At 40.1% G+C, this 24,329-nt stretch overlaps 1 protein-coding gene across 1 annotated transcript in view; it reads left to right on the top strand.

The window, feature by feature from the left end:
• Positions 1-23,881, top strand: part of LOC127689683 (zinc finger protein ZFP2-like) — a 49,027-nt gene extending 25,146 nt beyond the window's left edge. The window contains 5 exon segments of the mRNA XM_052189335.1: positions 10,678-10,793; positions 19,601-19,727; positions 19,919-20,011; positions 22,308-22,948; positions 22,950-23,881. Coding sequence (XP_052045295.1) covers positions 10,678-10,793; positions 19,601-19,727; positions 19,919-20,011; positions 22,308-22,948; positions 22,950-23,876 — 1,904 coding nt within the window. The 3' untranslated portion in view covers positions 23,877-23,881.
• Positions 23,882-24,329: the final 448 nt, after the last annotated feature.

Raw genomic sequence — 24,329 nt, 5'->3', positions numbered from 1 at the left:
CCTATATAGATTATTCCTTACCTCTGCATCTGCTAATTTTTAATACGACTCATTCGCCTACAGGTTTATTATGGCAAAAGGCTCCTCTGATGTGGATTCATTTGAGGGTGTCTTCTAGGCATAATATTTTGCCATATTTTGAGGCAGTGGCCCAAGTAATTATGCTTGGTAGAAAGCAGGCACTGACTTATTTTGGTAAGGAGCCGGACTTTATTATACAACCTTACAGTGTAAATCAGGATGAATGGCTAAAACAGCATAGCACAGATTGGCTGCTAGCGCAGATTGGTTTTAAAGGGTGTATAGACAATCATTATCCTCAAGACAAGTTAATAAAGTTTTTAAATATGCATGAGGTTGTATTTCCTAAAATGACATCTCTACGGCCGTTGCAGAATGCACTCCTAGTTTTCACAGATGGTTCGTCAAAAGGAAAAGCCGGATATCATGTTAACAATCAGCAGGTGGTCGTAGAAACGCCTGGGTTATCCACTCAGTTATCAGAGCTTACAGCAGTGCTGTGTGTTTTTCAAACTGTAAATAGTATGTTTAATCTCTTTACTGACAGTGCTTATGTTGCATTTTCTATACCGCAATTAGAAACCTGTGGCACGTTTAATTTTAATACGCCAGCTGGATCCTTGTTTTCACAATTGCAAGGTATCATTCTTGCTAGAAAAAATCCTTTTTATATAGGACACATCAGATCTCACTCGGGTCTCCCTGGACCTCTGGCTCAGGGTAATGAGTGCATTGACAAGGCGCTAATTGGCCAAGCCTTGGCACTTACACCCATAGAATTGGCAAAACGTGATCATGATAAATTTCATCTTTCGAGTCATACGTTGAGACTCCGCCATAAGATCACAAAAGAGCAAGCTAGAATGATCGTAAAGCAATGCCCTAATTGCTCACTTTAGCACCAGTGCCCCATTTAGGGGTTAACCCACGTGGCCTTGTGCCCAATCAAATTTGGCAAATGGATGTAACTCACTATGCAGAATTTGGGAAATTAAAATTTATACATGTTTGCATTGATACGTGCTCAGGATTTATTTTTGCTTCCCTGCATACGGGAGAAGCCTCTAGAAATGTAATTGATCATTGTTTACAAGCCTTTAATACCATGGGGGTACCTAAGGTCATTAAGACAGACAATGGACCAGCCTACACTGGTAAGAACTTTATCTCATTCTGTAAGGAATTTAATATAAAACTTAAAACTGGAATTCCTTAAAATCCAATGGGACAAGGAATCGTGGAGCGTGCCCATCGCACACTTAAAAATTGGCTTATTAAAACTAAGAAGGGAAATTTATATCCTCCTCGGTCTCCAAAATCACATCTTGCCTTTGTTTTATTCGTTTTAAATTTTCTCCAAACGGATGCTAAAGGTCAGTCCTCTGCAGACAGACACTGGCATCCAGCTACTTCCAATTCCTACGCCATGGTTAAGTGGCGGGATCCTTTAAATAATTCATGGAAAGGCCCAGACCCCGTTTTAATATGGGGAAGAGGTGCGGTTTGCATTTTCTCACAGGAGGAAGACGGAGCGCGTTGGTTGCCAGAGAGATTGGTAAGACAAGTGGATTCCACCCCCAAAACTGTTGGTAAGTATAATTAATTCAAAGGCTGTTTTCAAGCCACCTCCCAGTTACTTGGGGAGGTATAGTTCCTTTGTGTTCTTGCAAATTAAGTTGCAAGCCAGGCCTCTTGCCTGAGGCCACTGAATTTCACTTAAACAAAAACCGGTTTGAGCTCCCAAGACTAACCAGACAGGTGTTCTCTTAATCTCCTTTTATATTTCAAGCAGATAACACTCAGAAGACGAAATTCCTTCAGCGATGGCCCTAGGTTGAGGATGGGTAGCCTTTACTGCCAGCCAGCGCTTAGCCGCAGAGAATTTACTCTGCCAGTGGAATTCCTCGGAGATGAGGCTGCATGGTACTCGGAATCATGCGTGTTTGTTATTACAACAAACATGGGCATCAGTTGAGGTGCGAGGCGAGGCACTGCAAGGGAAAGGGAAAAAATTCCTGGCTCCGAGTTTCCCTGAAAAGCACACCCAGCTGCATGAGGGTTTGACATCGAAAGACTGTCCTGGAAAAATAAAAGGCGGTCTAACCCCCCCCCCCCTGAAAAAGATGTCCGTAACGCTTAAGGGGGCTAGGGTCTCTGCTTTCACTCACTGATAAATGCCCGTCATCCATTGGATGAACTTAATTATTTCCACTGAGTTGTTTAAAATTAATAATTAAGGGGGAATTGTCTCCTCCCCCCCCCCCCCCCCGCAACTAAACTGGCTGGCAAGTCACCCAACTCTTCCGATAGCTACCTCCGGCCTTTGTTCTGTGAACAATAGGCTCCGCACCACGGCTATTGACACCGCCCCCAAGCCGGTGTTTACCTGAGTCGCCAGCCCGAAGGCAGACGACCCGCTGAGACCTGGAGCCAGAGAATTCACAGGACCGCCTCTGAAGCCACAGACTGGTGGGGGGTTGGTCGATCCCCCAAAAGACTATTTAACCTGTCTTAAAATTATTAAAACCAGTCTTGACCGGAATCCCCGCCTTGACTCAAATCACTTGTCGTCTCCCCTGTCCCTGTAACCTCAAAATTCTCTCAACAGGTAACCCGGTTTACATGTGGCTGCTGGCAGCTACAAGAGGTCAAAGCCCACCCCTAGTGACATGCCTCCTATGACAAGGCCACACCTCCTAACCCTTCCTTTATAGTTCATTAATTTGGGGACCAAACATGATCTTATAGGGGTCAGTCTCCTTCAAACCATCATAATGTCTACTGGTATTGCCATTGTACCAGTCTTGTTTATGCAGTCATTTCTAGGAGAGGCAGTCTTACAGCAGAATTCCTGGTATTCTGATTCCTAGAACCTGAAAGATGTTTGAGTGTCAAATCTCAGCTCTAGGAAAGCTGATGCAGGAGGATTGAGTTCAAGGCCACCTCGGCTGCACAGTGAAGCTCTACTTAAACAAACCAATCAACCAATTACCTTAATCTCATTTCATTTTATCCATATTCATCTGAGGAAGAAGTTATAAGCAGATTTGTGCTTTTCTAACCTAGAAAAATTCTGAGGGATAACATTGTGATCTTGCTTTCACAATTCTGCAACGTACCAGGATCTGGATTCTGAAATCAAACTTGTAGCGATGAATGATTTATAGTCCTGAAGCTATTTGTGAAGCTGAACCAAATGTGGCAAAGACCGAATCTCTCTCTTTCAACATAAAGTGGTGAAATTTCCACTATTTCAAAATTTTGCTTTAGTTATAGCCCTAGTGTAACTAATTTTATCCCCTCCCCCCATTGCTCTGTGTTTTCTCGTTTGTATTTACCGGCTCAGCATTTCCCCATCTTTCTTCTCTCCTTCCTACCTCTTTGAGCAGAGCAAACATAGATTTATTAAGTAAAAGCGAGGAATAGGAAGGTCTCCAATGGAAACCCACCTCATATTTATATCATAAGGGATATTTTTACAATGGTCGTTCCTGACAAACTTCCATCGTAGGCAGTCTTCAGAAAGTCAGCACAGTCAGCAATGTGTGCTGGCTCCCACTTGTAATCTCAGTCCTGGGGTGAGGGTGGGGAGTGGAACAGGGCATTCAGAGAGCTCGTTCAAGGGCATCTGCGTGGTGAATTCCAGATTCCAGATCAACCCCAAATGCTTTGCAAGATCACATCTCAAAAAAAAAAAAAAAAAAGTTCAAAGTATTGATCAAAACAACAAAACCTGTGTAGTAATTTACTTCATGTACAATCTTTAGTGTGTTTTTGGCCTCATTTAAGAAGAGAAGTTTTGGCAAGCTCAATAATAATGAATCAGGAAGTGGGCTCACTTAGGAGCAGAGTGACAACACTTATGTGACCAGAGCTGTGCGTCTATGTACTAGACAGCCTGGGGCACTGACCATACAACAAACTTCTTTAGTATAATCTTAATCTTATTGCACGGGTAGTAGAGATAATTTCCAGGTTTAATTTTGGTTTTGGATACTCTTTTGCTATTATTTTAAATTGTGCTTTCTGTTGACATACAAAGAAATGTCTTTCACTGTGATTTTGTTTTTATGTTTTTGTTTTGTTTTCTTTTGCATCTCCCACTGTCCTTCCTCACACTGCTGCGGCCTTTCTTCTTTCATTGGACTTTCTATTTCCCAAATGGTCTACAATTCTGGGGCTAGGGAAATATCTTAGCAGATCAAAGTGCTTATCAGGCGGAGGTTTTGGATCTGTCTCTGAACTCTTGCAAAAAATTCATATATCCCCTGCACTCCTGCTGAGATCTTGGAAGTGATGACAGGAAAGAGGCTAGCTAGCCTGGAGCTAGCCACATCAGAAACAAGACACGTTACCTTAACAAGGTGGAAGGCAAAAATAAAATCCAAAAATCACCCTCTGGTCTCCATAGATGTACCACAGAACATGTATGTCTGCACATGCATGAGTGTGCACCCACCCACCGAACCCCCCCCCCCCAAATAAAGTCTCCCATTCAGCTTTCATGTCATATGTTCTCCATTCTCTTTAGATTCACTCCCTTCCCTTTGTTAAAACTTCTTCCCCTATCACAGTTGACTTTGTACTTTCATATTTTACATATATATGAAAAATTGTAAAGTTATTTTTAAAGATTATTTCATTTTTATTTATATAAATGAGTGTTTTTCCTGTTTTTATGTCTATACAGCACACATATGCCAGTGTCTGTGGAGGTCAGAAGAGGGTGTTGGATGCCCCTTGAACTGGGATTACAAACTGTTATAAACCACCACATAAGTGATTGGAATTGAGGGTTCCTTTGGAAGAGGATTCAGCGTTCATAACTGCACCCATCTCTCTAACCCCAGAGACGTTTCCATGTGTCTTCAGGTAGCAGCATTGTGCATTCATGCAGGGCACCTCCATCCAAGCGATGCTTGATTTAAAAGTGATGGATTTGGGTGTGGGGCAGACAAGGGGTAGGCCTGTGATGGTTAATCTGTACTGTCATTTCAAATGGATTTTGAGTCTTCTGGTAGATACACTTCAGGACATGTCTGAAAGGGTTTTCACTGAGGTGTGAAGACAGGAGATGACTGTGTGTGGCAACTCTTTATGGTCAGAGGATCCACACTGAGTAAGATGGTGTAAAGAGAAAGCCAGAAAAGCATTGGCTTTTCTTTTTTTTTTTTTAATAGAAATATTATATTAAAAGCAAAGTGAATTTTTTTTATTATTCGATATAATTAATTTACATTTCAAATGATTTCCCCTTTTCTAGCCCCCCCACTCCCAGAAAGTCCCGCAAGCCCCCTTCTCTTCCCCTGTCCTCCCACACACCCCTTCCCACTTCCCCGTTCTGGTTTTGCTGAATACTGTTTCAATGAGTCTTTCCAGAACCAGGGGCCACTCCTCCTTTCTTCTTGTACCTCATTTGATGTGTGGATTATGTTTTGGGTATTCCAGTTTTCTAGGTTAATATCCATTTATTAGTGAGTGCATACCATGATTCACCTTTTGAGTCTGGGTTACCTCACTTAGTATGATATTCTCTAGCTCCATCCATTTGCCTAAGAATTTCATGAATTCATTGTTTCTAATGGCTGAATAGTACTCCATTGTGTAGATATACCACATTTTTTGCATCCACTCTTCTGTTGAGGGATACCTGGGTTCTTTCCAGCATCTGGCAATTACAAATAGGGCTGCTATGAACATAGTAGAACATGTATCCTTATTACATGGTGGGGAGTCTTCTGGGTATATGCCGAGGAGTGGTATAGCAGGATCTTCTGGAAGTGAGGTGCCCAGTTTTCGGAGGAACCGCCAGACTGATTTCCAGAGTGGTTGTATCAATTTGCAACCCCACCAGCAGTGGAGGAGTGTTCCTCTTTCTCCACACCCTCTCCAACACCTGCTGTCTCCTGAATTTTTAATCTTAGCCATTCTGACTGGTGTAAGATGAAATCTTAGGGTTGTTTTGATTTGCATTTCCCTAATGACTAATGAAGTTGAGCATTTTTTAAGATGCTTCTCCGCCATCCGAAGTTCTTCAGGTGAGAATTCTTTGTTTAACTCTGTACCCCATTTTTTAATAGGGTTGTTTGGTTTTCTGGAGTCTAACTTCTTGAGTTCTTTATATATATTGGATATTAGCCCTCTATCTGATGTAGGATTGGTGAAGATCTTTTCCCAATTTGTTGGTTGCCGATTTGTCCTCTTGATGGTGTCCTTTGCCTTACAGAAACTTTGTAATTTTATGAGGTCCCATTTGTCAATTCTTGCTCTTAGAGCATACGCTATTGGTGTTCTGTTCAGAAACTTTCTCCCTGTACCGATGTCCTCAAGGGTCTTTCCCAGTTTCTTTTCTATTAGCTTCAGAGTATCTGGCTTTATGTGGAGGTCCTTGATCCATTTGGATTTGAGCTTAGTACAAGGAGACAATGATGGATCAATTATCATTCTTCTGCATGCTGACCTCCAGTTGAACCAGCACCATTTGTTGAAAAGGCTATCTTTTTTCCATTGGATGCTTTCAGCCTCTTTGTCGAGGATCAAGTGGCCATAGGTGTGTGGGTTCATTTCTGGATCTTCAATCCTGTTCCATTGATCCTCCTGCCTGTCACTGTACCAATACCATGCAGTTTTTAACACTATTGCTCTGTAGTATTGCTTGAGGTCAGGGATACTGATTCCCCCAGATTTTCTTTTGTTGCTGAGAATAGTTTTAGCTATCCTGGGTTTTTTGTTGTTCCAGATGAATTTGATAATTGCTCTTTCTAACTCTGTGAAGAATTGCGTTGGGATTTTGATGGGTATTGCATTGAATCTGTATAGTGCTTTAGGCAAAATGGCCATTTTAACTATATTGATTCTACCGATCCATGAGCATGGGAGGTTTTCCCATTTTTTGAGGTCTTCTTCCATTTCCTTCTTCAGAGTCTTGAAGTTCTTGTCATACAGATCTTTCACATGTTTGGTAAGAGTCACCCCAAGATACTTTATACTGTTTGTGGCTATTGTGAAGGGGGTCATTTCCCTAATTTCTTTCTCAGCCTGCTTATCCTTTGAGTATAGGAAGGCCACTGATTTGCTTGAGTTGATTTTATAACCTAAACATAGTAAAAGCAATATACAGCAAACCGGTAGCCAGCATCAAACTAAATGGAGAGAAACTTGAAGCAATCCCACTGAAATCAGGGACCAGACAAGGCTGCCCCCTTTCTCCTTATCTTTTCAATATTGTACTTGAGGTACTATCTCGGACAATTCGACAACATAAGGAGGTCAAAGGGATACAAATTGGAAAGGAAGAAGTCAAACTATCATTATTTGCAGACGACATGATCGTCTACCTAAGTGACCCAAAGAACTCCACTAGCATTGGCTTTTCTTTTTGTATACTTTCTGATCTGCACAGATGTTAGCAAGAAGTCTCATATGCCGACTGGAATATTCAAAATTGCTCATCTCTATGTTTTGCTATTACAAATGGGCTGTGTCATCAAATTATCAGTCAAAGTAAGCCTCCTTTCTCTTTAAAAAATGGGGGTGGAGGGGAACCAGACACAGGTAACCAAAAGAAAAGGTGAATAAAAAAAAACACAAACAAACAACATAATGAAAGCTTTAAAAAGCCAATACAGTAAAAATAACATTAAAACTACAGTTAAAAAAATGAACAAAGGGAATGTACAGGAAGGGGGAGAAGCGACAGGCAGTGGTGGTGCACTCCTTTAATCCCAGCACTTGGGAGGCAGAAGCAGGCGGATTTCTGAGTTCGAGGCCAGCCTGGAGTGAGTTCCAGTACAGCCAGGGCAACACAGAGAAACCCTGTCTTGAAAAATGAGAGAGAGAGAGAGAGAGAGAGAGAGAGAGAGAGAGAGAGAGAGAGAGAGAGAGAGCAGTATGGAAAGCCATCTCAGCAGAACATAGGAAGTCAGCTTGGATCCACAATTTGACTTGGAGTTGTTCGTTGAGACGCTCCCAGACACACCCCTTCCCTTAGAACCCCTTCCCATGCAGAGGCTGGTCCCTGGTATGCCACGACTGGACATTTCTGTTTTTCATATATTCCTTGTTTATGTTCAGTTTCAAAAAAGTGTTTTTTCCTTCCAGTTATCTTTTCTGAAGTCATTTCAATATATACAACCTATTCTTCTTTTACCTAGATGCAAATTTCTTTATCTTTTATTATTATTTTTTTTTTTGAGACTAGGTTTCTCTGTGTAGCCTGGGTATCCTGGAATTTGCTCTATAAACCAGGTTGGCATTAAATTCAGAGATCAGCCTATCCCTGTTTTCTGAGTGCTATGTATTACTACCAAGTGGCTTTATTTTAAAACTTTAGACAAGTTCATCTCATTAATTTAATGTGTGTAATTGTTTTGCATGTATGCATATTTGTGTACAATATGAGCGTTTTGCCTGCAGACGTCAGAAGATGACCTTGGGTCCCCTGGGACTGGAGTTGAGGATGGCTGGTTGTGCCATGTGCATTATGACAACTGAGCCCCAGGTCTTTGGTGAGGGAAGCCAGTGTTCTTAACCACTAAGCCTGCTCTCTTGCCTCAGTTACTAATTGTTTAACATATGTGTAATTGACATAATACTTCAGAGTGTAACTCACTGACCTTTGAAACTCAAACACCTCCTCCAGTGAGACCATCAGGGTAGAAACACAGAGAAGCACACACAGCTCAGGGGACTTCCTTGGTGGAAGGTTTCTTGTCCTGGGAATCTGTCTGTATTCAGAGTAGGAAAGGAGCATCTTTACTACCCATTTAAGTGGTGATCAAGCTGTATTCACTCAGATGTTGTTAGAGCTATCAGCATAATTAAGGAGAAACCTATTAGTGTGAATTATTCATACCATTCGTTAATGCTAGCAAGCCCTCTGGGACTTTGACCCTTTCTTTACTTAAAAGTTCTGATACAGATTGGTTTACTAATGCAGGACATTTCATCTTTGTGAAGTGATTTGAGATCAGATGTTTTCACATGCTACTGAAAACTATATGGAGACAAATATGTACAATGAGTGTGTCACAAGAGGGCACCCCTGCCTCATTCTCTAAAGTGAATTCCAGAGGAATGATCATAGAAATGCAGTTTGGACCCACAGAATGAACTTGGAGTTCTTTTTTTGTTTTGTTTTGTTTTGTTTGTTTTTGTTTTTTGGATTTGGTTTTTTTGAGACAGTGTTTCTCTGTATAGCCCCCAGCTGTCCTGGAACTCACTCTGTAGACCAAGCTGGCCTTGAACTCAGAAATCTGCCTGCCTTTGCGTCCCCAAGGGCTGAGAATACAGGCGTGTACCACCAATGCTCGGCTGAACTTGGAGTTCAATAGACAATTATCTGACAGCAGGGGAGTTCTGTTCATGAAAATTTATTAGTATCATAAGAGGATATTCATTTATTAGTTTTTTCGGAATAGGATTTCTCTGTGCAGCTCTGAGTGGTCCTATAACTCACTGTGTATATCAGGCTGGCCTTGAACTCAGAGGTCTGCTAGTCATGCCTGGCTATAAAAGGACTTTTAAAATATTATACAAAATTCAAATTATTATTTTTTATGCCATTAATTCGAGAGCTTCTTTAACTTACAGTTCAGTTACCTGCAGAGCATGGTGGTACACACCTTTAATCCAACATTCAGGAGGCAGAGGTTGGCAGATCTCTGTGAGGTAAAACCTGTTTGATGCATACAGTGAGTTCTAGGATAGACAGGGCTATGTAGAGAGACCCTGTCTCAAGCAAACAGATAAAAATAAAACTTAATTGGCTTTTTATTAACATCATATTCAAGGCTACAGTCATCTCACGCTCCACTTGAGCTGTATCTTGGTTTCCAAGATCCTTTCCATGGCTCCCTCTACAGCCCAACCTGCAAATGGCATCTGGTTTCCTTCAAGCCAAATGATAAAAGAAGAGGAAGAAAGAATGCACAAATATGAGCCAAAGGTACAGTTTCTTTATAAGACAGTCCTCAAAATGACACTTCATTACTTTATTTGTTAGGAGTAAGTTACTAAGAACGAGGCCTTGTGGTGCAGTAGGGAGGGGGTGGGAGACATCAGAGTCAAACAAAATCTAAATAAATTTAAACAGTCCCTGACCAGAGTTGATGATACATTACACATTATTAAGATGAATACCAGTACTTGGGAGGTTGAAGACAAGCAGATCCCTGTGTGAGGCCCTTATTTCTTTCGCTCTATGAACAGAAACATTTTCATTGAGATTATAGTGAATATTTAGTTTATGTTGAAAAATTCATCTTAGTAATGTGTAATGTATCATCAACTCTGGTCAGGGACTGTTTAAATTTATTTAGATTTTTTTTTACTCCTATGTCTCCCACCCCTCCCTACTGCACTCCCCCCCCCACCTTTTGAGGCAGGGGTTTTTCTGTTTATTTCTGGGTGCCCTGGCATTCACTCTGTTCACCAGGCTGGCCTCAAACACCTGTTTCTGCCTCTGGAGTGTCAGAATTAAAGGCATGTGCCACCACATTGTTTGTATTTGTTTATTTTTGAAGATTTAAAAAATGATTTCAATTTTAGTAAGTAATTTGTTTTCATTTGAAATTCCAATTATTCCAAAAATTTTTCAAAAATTTTTAGCATTATTGGCAACGTGCAACATAACTTTTGCCTCTTGCCAATCCACAGAGTTTTTGGTGGTCTTCTCCTATTACAATGGAGGTCCAAATTGGTTGTTCTATTTCAAAATGAACTTGAAAATTAATGTGTGCTGTAACCAGAATGCTCAATTTGACGATACACTGGTGATGTAAATGGTTCACAGGCTTTGGGAAACAGGTAGCATTCAGCTTACAGCGGTGCTCTGTACAGCCAGAAGAGAGCCCCAGACCTTAGTGTGCTCTGAGACCTTAGCATAACAGACTCCTGGACAGAAATACTATTCAGGCTGTAAAACTCAGCATGTAGACAGCACCATCTGTCAAGCATATAACAAAAGCCTAATCTGTCAAAGTCCATAGTTACACCAGAAAGTATCTAAATGTACTAACCTTTCCTTTTGGCTTCTGTGGTTCTGCCTTCTAGCTAATTGTTCTTATCTGAAGTTTATCAGTCAGGACCTGATTTTGTGGGGTTTCTCTGGGATCCTGAACACCAAAGGTAGTTGCAGTCTGGATAATAAGGATTTTTATTAGCTTAAACTCATGTCTGAGTAGTCTTCTCTGGTGACTACCCTGCAACAGATATCACATCGATTTTCTATGGCTCCATGTCTCCCACAGAGATAGATATTTGGTCTGATTCTAGTATGAGCACACTGGAGCTCCTTCTCAGGTTCTATACTACTTTGGGACACTTGGTGGTTCACATGAGAGAAAGGTGAAGGAATTTCACCACGCGGTTATTACATAGGCATCTGTTCTGAACCCTGAAGTCCATTATTCCTGATAATTCCTGATAATGGATCTGGGGGAAAATGTCCTTTTCTTCTTACCATAGTTTCCCAGAGACTCATGGGTAATGTAGTCCCTAACGTACAAGGCCCTCCCCCACAGGTTCACATAAACAGCTTTGACATTTGGCTGTTGGGCATCTCTGTCCTGAGCTCTCTTGGCAACTTCTGCATAGAAAGTCGCATCCTGGCTCTATGCTGACGCCTTTGCCCAGACTAAGAGTTTCGTGCAAGGTTTCTGAAGGCGGGTGGGAAAAACGAAAAGAGGAGAGTGGTCGTGGAATCTTTGGAAGCGGGACCTTGCCCTCTACCTCAGTGGAATCAGAAACAGGTGGGTCTTTTAGGAGGGACTGAGTCGCAGTTCAGACTGCAGGCAGGCTGCAGCGGCTCAAGGGAAGGAAGGTGACTATGAGATCCATCGTTCCCAGTTGAAACAGTCGGCCTGAACAGGGCTTTGATGGTCGCTTTATCCGAAGACTGCCCTAGGAGTTTTTGGATCTGTGATCCCAACTGTCCAAACGGGCCATTACAAGCTCTGCCAAGGAGGTGAGAGTCCAAGATGGTGACTTGGGGGTGAGGGCGGTTCGTGTCTGTGGATTGTCAGGACCGGGAAGCCTCCAATGTGAGCTCACACTCCAGCTCTTACTAGTGAAGAATCTTGTTACCTGCTTAGCATCCGATTTTGGGGGGGGAGTTGGGGTGGAGAAAGTCCATAAATCTGAGACCGAACTACAAAACTGGGAATTTTCACTAGCATGACCCAGAAATCCCAAACATCGAGCCTGGGAATATTGTTAAGTTGATACCACAATGCTGGAGCCTGTGGGGGAGGGCTGTGACCCACACATCTGTAAGAAAGAGGGTGTTTGTTATCCTAATGAATTGGCCTGAAATTCCTAGAGAAATTCTCACGTAGTGACTGTACCCTTATGTGTATTGGGAATTGTATTTGTCAATTTTTTCTGTCTCTTTATTAAATGATGTTTTTGGCACTTAAGGTTTGAACACTTAGAACAGTGGTTCTCATCCTGTGGGTTCTCAACCTGAAAGGGTTGGGGGAGGGTCAGTACTGTCAAATGACCCTTTCACAGGGTTCGAATATCAGATAGATATCCTGCATATCAGAAGTTACATTAGGATTCATAATTTAGCAACATTACTAATGAAACAGCAACGAAAATAGTTTTATGGTTGAGGGTCACCACAGCATGAGGAACTGTATTAGAGTTGCAGCAGTAGGAAGGTTGAAAACCACTGTCTTAGGTTTTGTTTAGTTTTCGAAACTGTCTGGTTACCAGAGATAAGAGGTTATCGCAGAAGATCCTTGTATTGTTCTAGGAACATTTTCCTGGAATAAAGTAGGGAGGTTTCATGTTCTGAAGAGGGTGTGCAACAGTAGGAATTCCATCCCACTCACGTGGAGGAAGACCATTAATTAAGAGACCAGGAGGCATTGGGTCCTGCTAGGGAATTGACACCTGGTCCAAGCCTTAGACTAATTCACTGAATTCCATAGAACCGCAGGGCCTGGTGATACAGGCCCCTTTGATTAAACCTGTGCTGTGATTAACCGGATCTGCTGACATTTTCATGACAGAGATTGCATTATTGCACACTACCTACCGATGCATTATCATATGCTAAAACAGTACAGGGGCCAATCTGGATGATTGGGTTCCTTTCCCATTACTTTAGTGCTGACTCTGTGTTGGTGGCCAGCACAGGGAAGGTCTGCTGGGCTCTGAATGAATGCATTTGCCCTTTAGAATGCTTTATTGAGTGTACTGCAATAGAACAACAAGTGGGGAAGCACTAGTGGGCCCCGTACCTCAAACTCCAGTGGTTCAATACAATCTTCCGGGCTCCTCCAAGGGCTTGGGTCACTTCTCCATCTCTGCCCTTTGTAGCACACATCTTGTCTTCTAGGCTCCAGCTATCTGTACTCCACTGCTGCTGCTGTTCTTGGTCATCACATGGCACTGGCAACTCCAATGTAACTCTGTCTTCCGCTATAGCTAGGCTTCACCAATAGCCTCTCCTAGGCTCTCTTCATGGTGCCAAGCCTCAACTCCTATGCATGACCCCTTTCAGTTCTGGGCCATCAATTGCAACTGAGGTTGCACCTTCACCAATGGCCTTCTGCAGCCTCTCACAGTGCCAAGCCTCAGCTGCTCTTCAGGACCCCTTCATGCCTTCAAAACCAGTACCACCTGGGTGACTCTTACACAGTACCAAGTACAGCCACAGCACAAAATACAACTGTGGCTCTCTCTGGAACACACTCTCTGTGCTCTCAGAAAAGATTTCACTTCAGTGATGTTGGTCTCTTCTTAATCACTGATAATTTCTTAGCTCCAGCCAGTACACTTAATTAACCCATTTATTCTATTCTATGAGAGCCTCATGGCTGGTTACCTCTTCTCAGTGTTGTGTGTCTGTCTCTTCAGAGTCTGGGTCATATCTCATCCCTGCCAGATTCTATCTCAGAGTTCTGTCTCCCTACTGGAACTCCCACCTATTTTCTGCCTCAGCTCATTGACCAGACAGCTTTTTTTTATTGAGAGGTGGTGCGTCCATACAGTACACAGAGCTTCTCTCTGCAGTGTATAGGACTATAACTCTGGTGTGTGGTTGTTTGTGTGGCTGAGGCAGGATTTTGAAAGAGAGTTGCACTATGCCAGATTAAGCAAAGGTTATTCTTTCAAAGGCTTCTGAGGGAAGGGGAATTCATGTAGGAAGCAGGTTTGGTAAACATTCATCCTAATTTGCATAACTGAGGTACAAGAGTGGGGCATATATGACTTAATGACAAGGGTCACTCTTTCTTTTTTTTTTCATCTTTTTTTTAAATTGAATATCGTCTTCATTTACATTGCCAATGGTAAAACCTTTCTTGATATCCCCCTCCTCTAAGAACCCCAAACCATCCCCCTCTTCCTTCCCCCTGCCTCTACATATATGCCTCTCCACCCAACACACTCTCTCTTCCTCCCCACTTTGTTTCCCTTCATTCAGGCCTCTGTTAAGGGTCACTCTTCCTTTGGGAAAGAGTGTAGATGTTTTATCTGGGTTCTTCCCAGCCCCTATGCTCCCAGAAATAAGACTCAGACTCAAAATACCTTGGCCATATAGCTAGGGTCAACTCTGACTAGATCATAATTTAGATAACCCAATTTTTTAACATACATTCTGCCACCTGGCTGGTTACCTGTGCTCAGGTACCATGCATCCATCTCCTCACATCTTCTCAGGCCAATCTTATCATCTGTCTCTATCCCAGAATTCCTTCTGCCTCCTCGGTGTCCAACTTCCTATTTTCTGCCTAAGCCATAGACCGTAAACTTTTCTTTCTTTCTTTTTTTCTTTCTTTCTTTTTTCCAAAACAGGGTTTCTCTGTGCAGTCCTGGCTGTCCTGGAACTCACTCTGTGGACCAGGCTGGTCTCGAACTCAGAAATCCGCCTGCCTCTGCCTCCCAGAGTGCTGGGATTACAGGCGTGCGCCACCACCGCCCGACTGACTGTAAGCTTTTTAATTGACAGGCGATACATCCATACAATACACAAGATATTCTCTCTACAATTCCCCATTTTAGTCCAATAAGAGGATCTTTTCCTTTAAAATATAAACTGAATACAATTATAACAATTATGAGACAATTTTGGAAACTGTTTGGTAGGATTTGCTTTCATAATGTTCAGTCCACAGTATTTGGCAATTAAGGAAAAAAAATTTTCATCCTAGGAATTATCTGTCCTATCTTGGTGTATTCAGAGTTTTGTGCCTAACTCAAATTTTATCCTAATTTGCATTACCAACCAAAAACATCCTTTTAGACCTACATCTTCTTAAATCCTAAATATCTCAAGCTTAAATGTGAGACTCTGTAGTTTTCACCCCATCAGAGACCTGAGAAGGAATAAAAATTTAACTGAGTATACAGGAAGGGCAAGGACATAGCTTCCCCAAAATTAGAGAAATGACAGAGACAGTTGGATGCCTGAACACTCCCCAGTAATGTTTCTATAACTTTGGAGCATCCATCTTCAGCCTTTGGCCCAGAGAATCTAACAGACTTATGTGAAGCAGAAATTATGAAGGACTTGGCTTACTCGGTCTTGGTAGAGCTTGACAGTTGGCTTTTCTGTGTCCCTTTGTCCTTTCTGGACAGCATTTGCCTGTAGTTGAAGTGTGGGCATTTTCTTTGCCCAGTGGGTAGCTTGACACAATTGAGTGACCTCCACATGGAGCTTATAGACGCTCATCATCATACGTGACGTCAAATGGGGGACTTTCAGGAGCTGACTTGCCTTATAGTCCAGAGATCTTTTAATAATGCAATAATTTTATATGGCATATGCTGTAGATCTCTGAGGTTTTTGAAGACCAGCTATCCACTTATAATATATCTGAATTGTCTAACACTGTTTATTCTTAGCTATTTACTATCTGAAAATACCTTGAAAACACTTTATTGTATTAACAAGACTAGTATTTAATATGACCATGAGTCTGACTATCGTAACCATCCCTAAAAGTTTGTAACTTGCAGTTTTTAATCATCCCTAACAGTTTGTAATAGCAGTCCTTTCAAAAGGACTAGAACTTTTGCACTGCATCTTTAAGAATTATATAAGTACAATACCTCAAATAAACATTAAGAACATATATACAATGTGGGTATCAAAGTATCCTTAAATTTATATCAGAATAAAATAACCCATGCCAATGTATCAAAAATAAACTTATTTTTGTATCAATATACACAATCCTGTACCAATGTCAGATTATGACTATAAATGTTGTTTGGCTTAAGAGTAGATTCAATAATCTACCCTTATATATCTAACAACAATAACTACTATTACTACTACCCCCACCGCAACCTCCTCCTCCTCCTCCTCCTCCTCCTCCTCCTCCTCCTTCTTCTTCTTTTCTTTTTAAGACAGGGTTTTTCTGTATAGCCCTGGCTGTCCTGGAACTCACTCTGTAGACCAGGCTGTCCTAGAACTCAGAAATCCACCTGCCTCTGCCTCCCAAGTGCTGAGATTAAAGGCATATGCCACCACTGCCCGGCTATACCTAACTTCTTATAATGCTTCTCTACCCCCCCTTTTTTTCAACCCCCTTTCCCTTACCCAAGAAAGAAAGAAAGTGAAAAGGAAAGGAAAAAGAAATCCCTGAATCTAACCTTCCTATTTTGTTCCCTCCCTATCCAAGACCACAATTATTTGTAACCATCCCCCTTTAAAAGACAACAAACCTCTGACAGCTATTGAATGATGAAAGTTCCTTTACCCCACTTTTGGGAATGGGGTGAAGTTTGCTTATAATTGTTTCCAGTTGATTTTAGATATAGATTTTGTTTTGGGGGCCTGAGACAATTTAAAAAAGTGGTTAGTCTTAAAGAAGCTAGCTGTAGCAGTTGCTGTCCAGTCTCTGTATGCTGAGAAAGTGCAGGCTTAAATGAAGTCCCAGGTGGAATCGTCTGAAAGGCTGGACCAAGTGAGATAGCTGTTATGAAGCTGTCCCAGATGCAAGTCTTTAGAGGAAACCAGCTTCTATGTAGTTGAGGTAGGATCAGGCAGGGAGGTGGAATAGCAAGTCTCAGCATCTCAGCATCCTTGAGGGTGAATCTTGTCAGGACTGTGTTCTGGGTTGTTTTTTTTTCTGTGAACATAAAACTTTTAGAGGTAATATATATTTCTATATTAATATAATATGTGGAATGTCCAACATGCACAGATCAGTTAAAGATGATTTTTTATTTCTTGTTTGAGCAGGTTTATGAGCTAGTTTGATCATATATCCAAACTGCAATATAAATCTTCATTCATGCTATATGAAAGGATAGAATGATAGATCTTGAAGACTCTGTAGTCAGTAAGATCCATTGGTATGACTAGGTGAAGTTCTTGTTAGAGACATTTTTTTGTCTTCCCAGTGTCAAGGCTGATCCATGTAGAGGGATCAGGAAATCATGTTACAGATTCTGTTTGGTCTTTTTGATTTCCTTTTTCCTATCTGTAGTCAAGATCTTCATGGTGTCTTCCTCTATCAAATCTGATTATTTTATCGGTTTGGATGAAATCCATAATTTTTCTTTTCCTGTATGAACATATGCAAAGTTCCTTCCCCAGAGTAACACATTTCATGCTCTCTATTTTGAAGTTAATATATCTTTGAAATAAACAGGCTGATATAATTCAGTTTTTTTATATAATCTGGTGGCTTCCATGGCTATTGTTTTTTGTTTATTAGCATTTAAGAAATTTTAAGCTAATAAAGCATTTTGTAATCTATCTTTGGGTTCTTTGATAGTCCTGTTTATTAAGCATTTCTTTTAAAGTACAGTTGGAACTTTCAATGACTATTTGTTCTGTAGGATTGTTGGTATACCTGTAATATGCTTTATTTATTAATATGTAAAGTTTTAAAATTTTTACTAGTGACATACGCTGGAGCATTGTCAGTTTTAATTTGTATAGGTATTCCCATAATTGTCATAACTTCTAATAAACACATAATGGCAGAATCAGTTCACTTGTTGAATAAACAAGAAGTCAATTTGGAATCATCCTGAATAAGTTCAGCAGTTTCTATATGGAAAAAAACACTTTATGCATATTTAGAGTTAGTTACTATATTAAGAGATTCTTGAAAAATCTAATTATGCCATAAGTATTTCATATGATCCTGATTTTATCCTGATTCATAAGGATTTTTAACCACCTTACTTATATCTTCTGACTTATATCCTGCCTTTCCTGATTTATTTGCATCAGCGTAAAATGTAAGTGCTCCAGAAATTGGAATTCTTTTTATTATACAAGGGAAAATCCAATTAGTTCTTTTTACAAATTGAAGCCACTTGCCTTTTGGGTATTTGTTGTTAATTTCTTCTAAAAATTACTTCAGACTCTTTGCCAAAGTTCATCTTGTGCCCATTGTGAGGCAATCTCAGCATTGGTAAAAGGTGCCACAATCTCAGGTGGATCCATTCCAGAGAGTTGACAAAGTCACACTTTTCCCTTTAGAATTAATTCAGAAACCTTTTCTGTATAGGTTTTTAATTTTTTTACTCTGTTTGTGTTAAAAATATCTATTCTAAGGTTAAAATCTTCCCTTTGCGTAAGAATTCCTGTGGGAGAATGAGTAGAAGGGACAATAGCTGGGATGCAGGTGATCTTTGGGTAATGATCTAGCTGTGTATTCTATAGTTTCTTCTGTGTCAAAACCAACTCTTTTTCATCCTCAGCTGATAATTTCTTGGGCTATTTAAGTCTTTATCACCATGTAAGGTATGAAATAACATACTTTATGAGTTTCTGAATGCAAATAGACCAGACTTTTTCAATGTAACTCTTACCTAATATTTTTTATAATTGTTTCATAATTGTTACTGCTGTGTGTTGTTTATTATTATAAGAAAAGAGTCTTCTATTAGACAAAAGGGGGAAATGTAGACTTACACTGTGTAAAGTTTCCCTTCAAATGCAAATTTCTTTGCCCTTGTTTCAATCATGACACAGCATAAAAATGCTTATACTAAGGATGTCCTGTATTAAGTTTCTGTAAACAATTCTTACCATTTATTCTCTGCCCGACAATAAATGATGATCACCCAATGGCTGGACAGAATAGAGAATAGTGAGACATCAGCTATTAAGGTGCAGATTTAAAGAAATACTTATTTTTCTGAGTGATTATTGAGAAATAGCATGAAGTAAAGAAATACAGCCACTGTATTAATTCACAGATGATATTTACATTAAAGACAATTCATTTATGCAAGAGAATGGGAATTATATAGCACAACGCATACATCAGGACATTAGTCAGGCTCCTTCCAACTCCTAGGAGGTAGCGTGAGGCATGGGTATGTTTATGTTCACCTGCAGTCCTATTTGATTAAGGCCTGGTTACCTGAGTAGTCTGGGTTCTCTTACACCACCAGTAAAAGTTTTAATTTTAATATTATGAGGTAGTACATTAATCAATAACATCAGGTCTTTTTTTTTTACTTTCTTATACTATATAAACAAGGTATATTATAATGAAAAATACACATGAGAGCCTTCTACCCCTTAAGAGAAGCTAGTCTTCATGTTCCTTTTTACAAGCTTAGAGTAAATTGATTGAGGAGAAATGTGCTGTTACAGGAGTTGGTGTCATTTGAGGATGTCACTGTGAAGTTCACCTGGGAGAAGTGGCAAAATCTCAACAATGCTCAGAAGATGCTGTACAGGAGTGTGATGCTGGAGATGTATAGTAGCCGGCTGTCACTGGGTAAGTCTCAGAGCAAGCACCTTCCCTGCATTTGTAAGGTTGAGGGCTAAGGTTCAAGGCCTTGTATGATTATTCACTGCTCTCTAGTGAAAGGTCCACATTTGCACTTTTGTTGCCTAGATCTTAAAACCTGGTTTTCTCTTTCTTATTATCAGAATTTTTCCAAGTCCTACATTATTTCCTATTAACAGGGCAATGCATCCCTAAACCTGAGTTGATCTTCAAATTGGAACAGGGAGAGGGGCCAAGGACAGCAGAAGAACCTGCAAACAAGAGTCTGCCAGGTTGGTTGTTGGTCCATGTGAAGTGGGAGACTGTGTATAACAAAGGTTGGCCATATCATCAGTTTATCCCCCAGTTCTGTATCTGAGGGCTGAAACATGTTTGTTATATAGTCTGCAAGGAGAGTTCTCTTGCATATGTTCGTGCACTTCAATTTAATGAAATATTTTAGACCCTCCCCCAGCCCCCCATCTCTCTTAACTTCTGTAATTTGATGTTTTTTTCTGGTACTTTTTCTTTTTCATAGCTTCACTTGCCTCTTGCACTCCAGGCTCATGGGGATTTTGTTTTCAGACGTATTTCATGTGCTTGTTTTTGTTTTAGCACAGTCTAATGAGGCAGATTTCAAGTGCTAGTTCTTATATATATTTTATATAAAATAAAAATGTAAAAATAGCTAGGCGGTAGTGGCACACACCTTTAATCCCAGTACTCAGGAGGCAGAGGCAGGTGGATTTCTGAGTTCGAGTCCAGCGTGGTGTACAAAGTGAGTTCCAGGACAGCCAGCGCTACACAGAGAAACCCTGTCTCAAAAAACAAAACAAACAAAAAAAATATAAAATTAATGTCCTTGCTTCATGGAATTAATTTCAACAAAGACAAATAAGTTTATTTGTACTGTGGAATCACAAACAAGTATATGTAATGTTGAACCAGAGTATAGTGAGTAACAGATGGTGTTTAAAGTCATAGAGTATTTCACTTATGAAGTTGATGAGATAATACAGAAACAGATTTAGAAGTTAGGCTGTGAGCTATGATGTAAGAAATCATAAGAAGAACCCATAGGATGGGGCATTTCCAGTTGAGAAAGAATCAAGAGCTTTTTTGTTGCAAAGAGAAGTGAGACTAGTTTTTTCTTTTTTCTTTCTTTATTTCTCTTTCTTTCATTCTTTTTTCTTTCTTTTCTTCTTTTCTTTCTTTCTTTCTTTCTTTCTTTTTTTTTTTTTTTTTGGAGGCAGGGTTTCTTTGTATAGCCTTGGCTATCCTAGAATTCACTCTGTAGATCAGGCTGGCATTGAACTGAGAAATTCACCTGCTTCTGCTTCCCAGTTTTTTTTTCCTTTTAAAATTTTATTTATTTATTATATGTAAGTACACTGTAACTGTCTTCAGACAGCCTAGAAGAGGGCATCGGATCTCATTACAGATAGTTGTGAGCCACCTTGTGGTTTCTGGGATTTGCACTCAGGACCTTCAGAAAAGCAGTCAGTGCTCGTAAGTACTGAGCTATCTCTCCAGCCCAAAAGATAAGTTTTCAAGTTGAAGAACTCAAGCTTCTTCTTTCTTTCTTTCTTTCTTTCTTTCTTTCTTTCTTTCTTTCTTTCTTTCTTTCTTTCTTTCTTTCTTTTTTTTTTTGGATGAGGGTTGAAATTTCAATGTAGCACTTGTTTAATTTTTCTTCTATCATTCTAAAGCAACAAAGATAATGAGGAATTGTAGAAGCCAATTTTTATGAAACTTAGAGAAGTCAAGTCTCTGAAACGTGCCAACATCCTTTAGAATTGATGAATAACTAGATGCTGGTGCATGCATCACCACTTTGGAGGCAAATGTTAGGGCTCATCATTATCACAAGTAGCCACATATTTTAGAGAAGATGTACAGCATACATGTTTTTCCAGAATGGTAAACAGGAGTTTCCTTGTATTTATTTTGGTTCAGAAAAGAGCAGGACATGTTGTTCAATTGAGCCCTCAAACTGGAATGTTTTGGGTGGAAGTAGAAAGGAAGAAATTTCAGGTTTGAAATATTCACAGTCTGTTGTCATTTGCAATAACTCTAAGCATACAAGATGCAAATTCGTGGCCATAATGGAAGCTTCAGGCTAGGAAGTAGCCTATCAGAGTTTGCTCAGAATCTGCAAAGAGGATGTCCTAGAAATTATTGCCTCTTTTAGACCAGAATAAAGAAAATGACAGAAAGAAAAGGTCATCACTATCATATATTAAAGTATATATGTGACTAGAACCTGTAAAAAATGTAACCATTCTCTGAGTAGAAAACTATACCCAGCAATTGATGGATATTTTAACAAAATACTTCTTCAAAAAAATAAAATGAAACAATACTTTACTAATACATTAATACTAGGAAACTTACCAGTGTATTTCAGTATGTTAAATTAGAGGAGTAAGCTAAAGTTTATAAGCTAATACTTACTCTGATTTTAATAACAGTATGTACTAGTAGGCTAGAAATTGTTTTTTTCATAAACATGAAAATTCCATTAGAAATTCTTAAAAATAATTTATAGAAAGTTCTTTTGTTTGTTTGTTTGTTTGTTTGTATTTTTAGTCTTCTGCAGTGTGGGTGGCATAATTGAGACTAACCAGAAGAGTCGAGAAAGACATTTGTGGCAAGTTACCTCCAACGGCCAAAATAAAGCAAGTGAGGAAGCAGAGGGATTAGAAAACACTTTTTATTTATACTCCATGAATATTTCAAGTTTTGTTGTAAGTAATAGAAACTGTTCAGGAGTGAAGCCTGAGGAGTTGAGTGGATATCTGAATACACATCTCTCTTTGGAGCCTCATGGATTGTGTGCTGGAGAGCAATATAATGGCTGTTATGTAGCAGGGAAATCCATCAGATGTCCTGTGCAGTTGGGTCAGTATTCCAAGATTCTAACTAGACAGCAGGAATTTGAATATATCGGAGAAGGGAAAGATACAAAGGATGGAAAATTATTGAAAAAAGTTACTCCATCTAAGAGACTTCAAATGGGACTGACTTCTTGCAAGCATAATGAGTGTGAGCAAGTTTCTGTTCAGTCAGATGCCATGACTAAGATAGGGAAGGCAACTTTCAGTAAGAAGTGTAACCTCACTAAACACCAAGCAACAAACTCAGTGAGAAAATCTTGTAAATACCTTGAAAGTAGGAAAACCTTTACTAGTGAATTAGACCTTATAGTATATCAGAGGACACATAACCAGAAAGAAAGACCATGTATGTATCCAGTGTGAGAAACCTTTTAGCACTAAATCTTCCCTTACTATTCATCAGAGAATTCACACAGGAGAAAAGCCCTATGGATGTAGTGAATGTGATAAAACCTTCAGACAAAAGTCAGCTCTCATTGTACATGAGAGAACTCACACTGGAGAGAAACACTTTGAATGTTGTGAGTGTGGTAAAGCCTTCCAACATAAGTGGTACCAGAGAACTCATACTGGGGAGAAACCATATGAGTATAAAGAATGTGGAAGAGCCTTTCTAAAGAAGTCATACCTCAGAATGCACCAGGGAACTCACAAGAGTGATAAACCATATGAGTATGAGAAATGTGGGAAAACCTTCCATAACAGGTTATACTTCAACGTGCATCATAGAACTCACAATGGCGAGAAGCCCTATATGTGCAGTGAGTGTGGAAAAGCCTTTTACCAGAAGTCAGACCTCAGAAGGCATCAGAGGATCCACAACAGTGAGAAATTACATGAATGTAAAGAATGTGGAAAAGCCTTTCAAAATAAGTCATACCTCAAAACTCACCAGAAGGTTCACACAGGTGAGAAACCATATGAGTGTAAAGAGTGTGGGAAAGCATTTCAAAACAAGTCATATCTCAACAAGCACCAGATAATTCAAACAGGTGAAAAGCCCTATGAATATAATAAATGTGGGAAAACGTTTCAGTGGAAGTTAGTCCTCCGTAAGCATCACAGAATCCACACAGGTGAAAAGCCCTATGAATGCATTCAGTGTGGAAAAATGTTTGGCTACAAATCATCCCTCATTGTACATGAGTTGATTCATTCTGGGGAGAAACCTTATGGATGTAATGTGTGTAGAAAAACCTTTTCACAGAAATCAAACCTAAGCAGGCATCAGAGAACTCACCGACATGGGAAGCTATGTTAGGAATGGATATGGATGTGGTCCATGTTCTGCCTCTCATGTGGAGGTGCACAGCAGCCAGTACACTGGCTTGTAGAAGACAAGGTGAAGTCAAGGACAGGGATTTGCAGTCTGGGTTCCTCTTGGGGTGTCAGACACTGTTGCTTGTCAGGCTGGAAGAGTGAAAATAGTACAGGAGAGGAAGGAACTTAGTCTGGTTTGGAGCTAGTGATAGAGGGACAGAAGGAGAGAGGTCTTCTTCAGGAGTTTTAGTGTTATGTCTCCTTTTAGGTGAAGACATTCCCTGAGGTGATCATTAACGAAGAAGCTCTCTGAGATGATCTTAGCTTGTTTGTATTGCTTTGTTGGGGGTAGATGTGAGCACATAGGTTTTATTCTGGGTGAAGAAAGGATTATGTAATGTTTGGGAACAATGTAAGAATATCCAGGAAGGGAAGGTCATTGGCTGAAAGTTAA

The sequence above is a fragment of the Apodemus sylvaticus genome, chromosome 7 (genome assembly GCF_947179515.1).
Source record: "Apodemus sylvaticus chromosome 7, mApoSyl1.1, whole genome shotgun sequence".
Classification (NCBI taxonomy): Eukaryota; Metazoa; Chordata; class Mammalia; order Rodentia; family Muridae; genus Apodemus; species Apodemus sylvaticus.
This window is presented reverse-complemented; position numbering and strand designations above follow the sequence as displayed.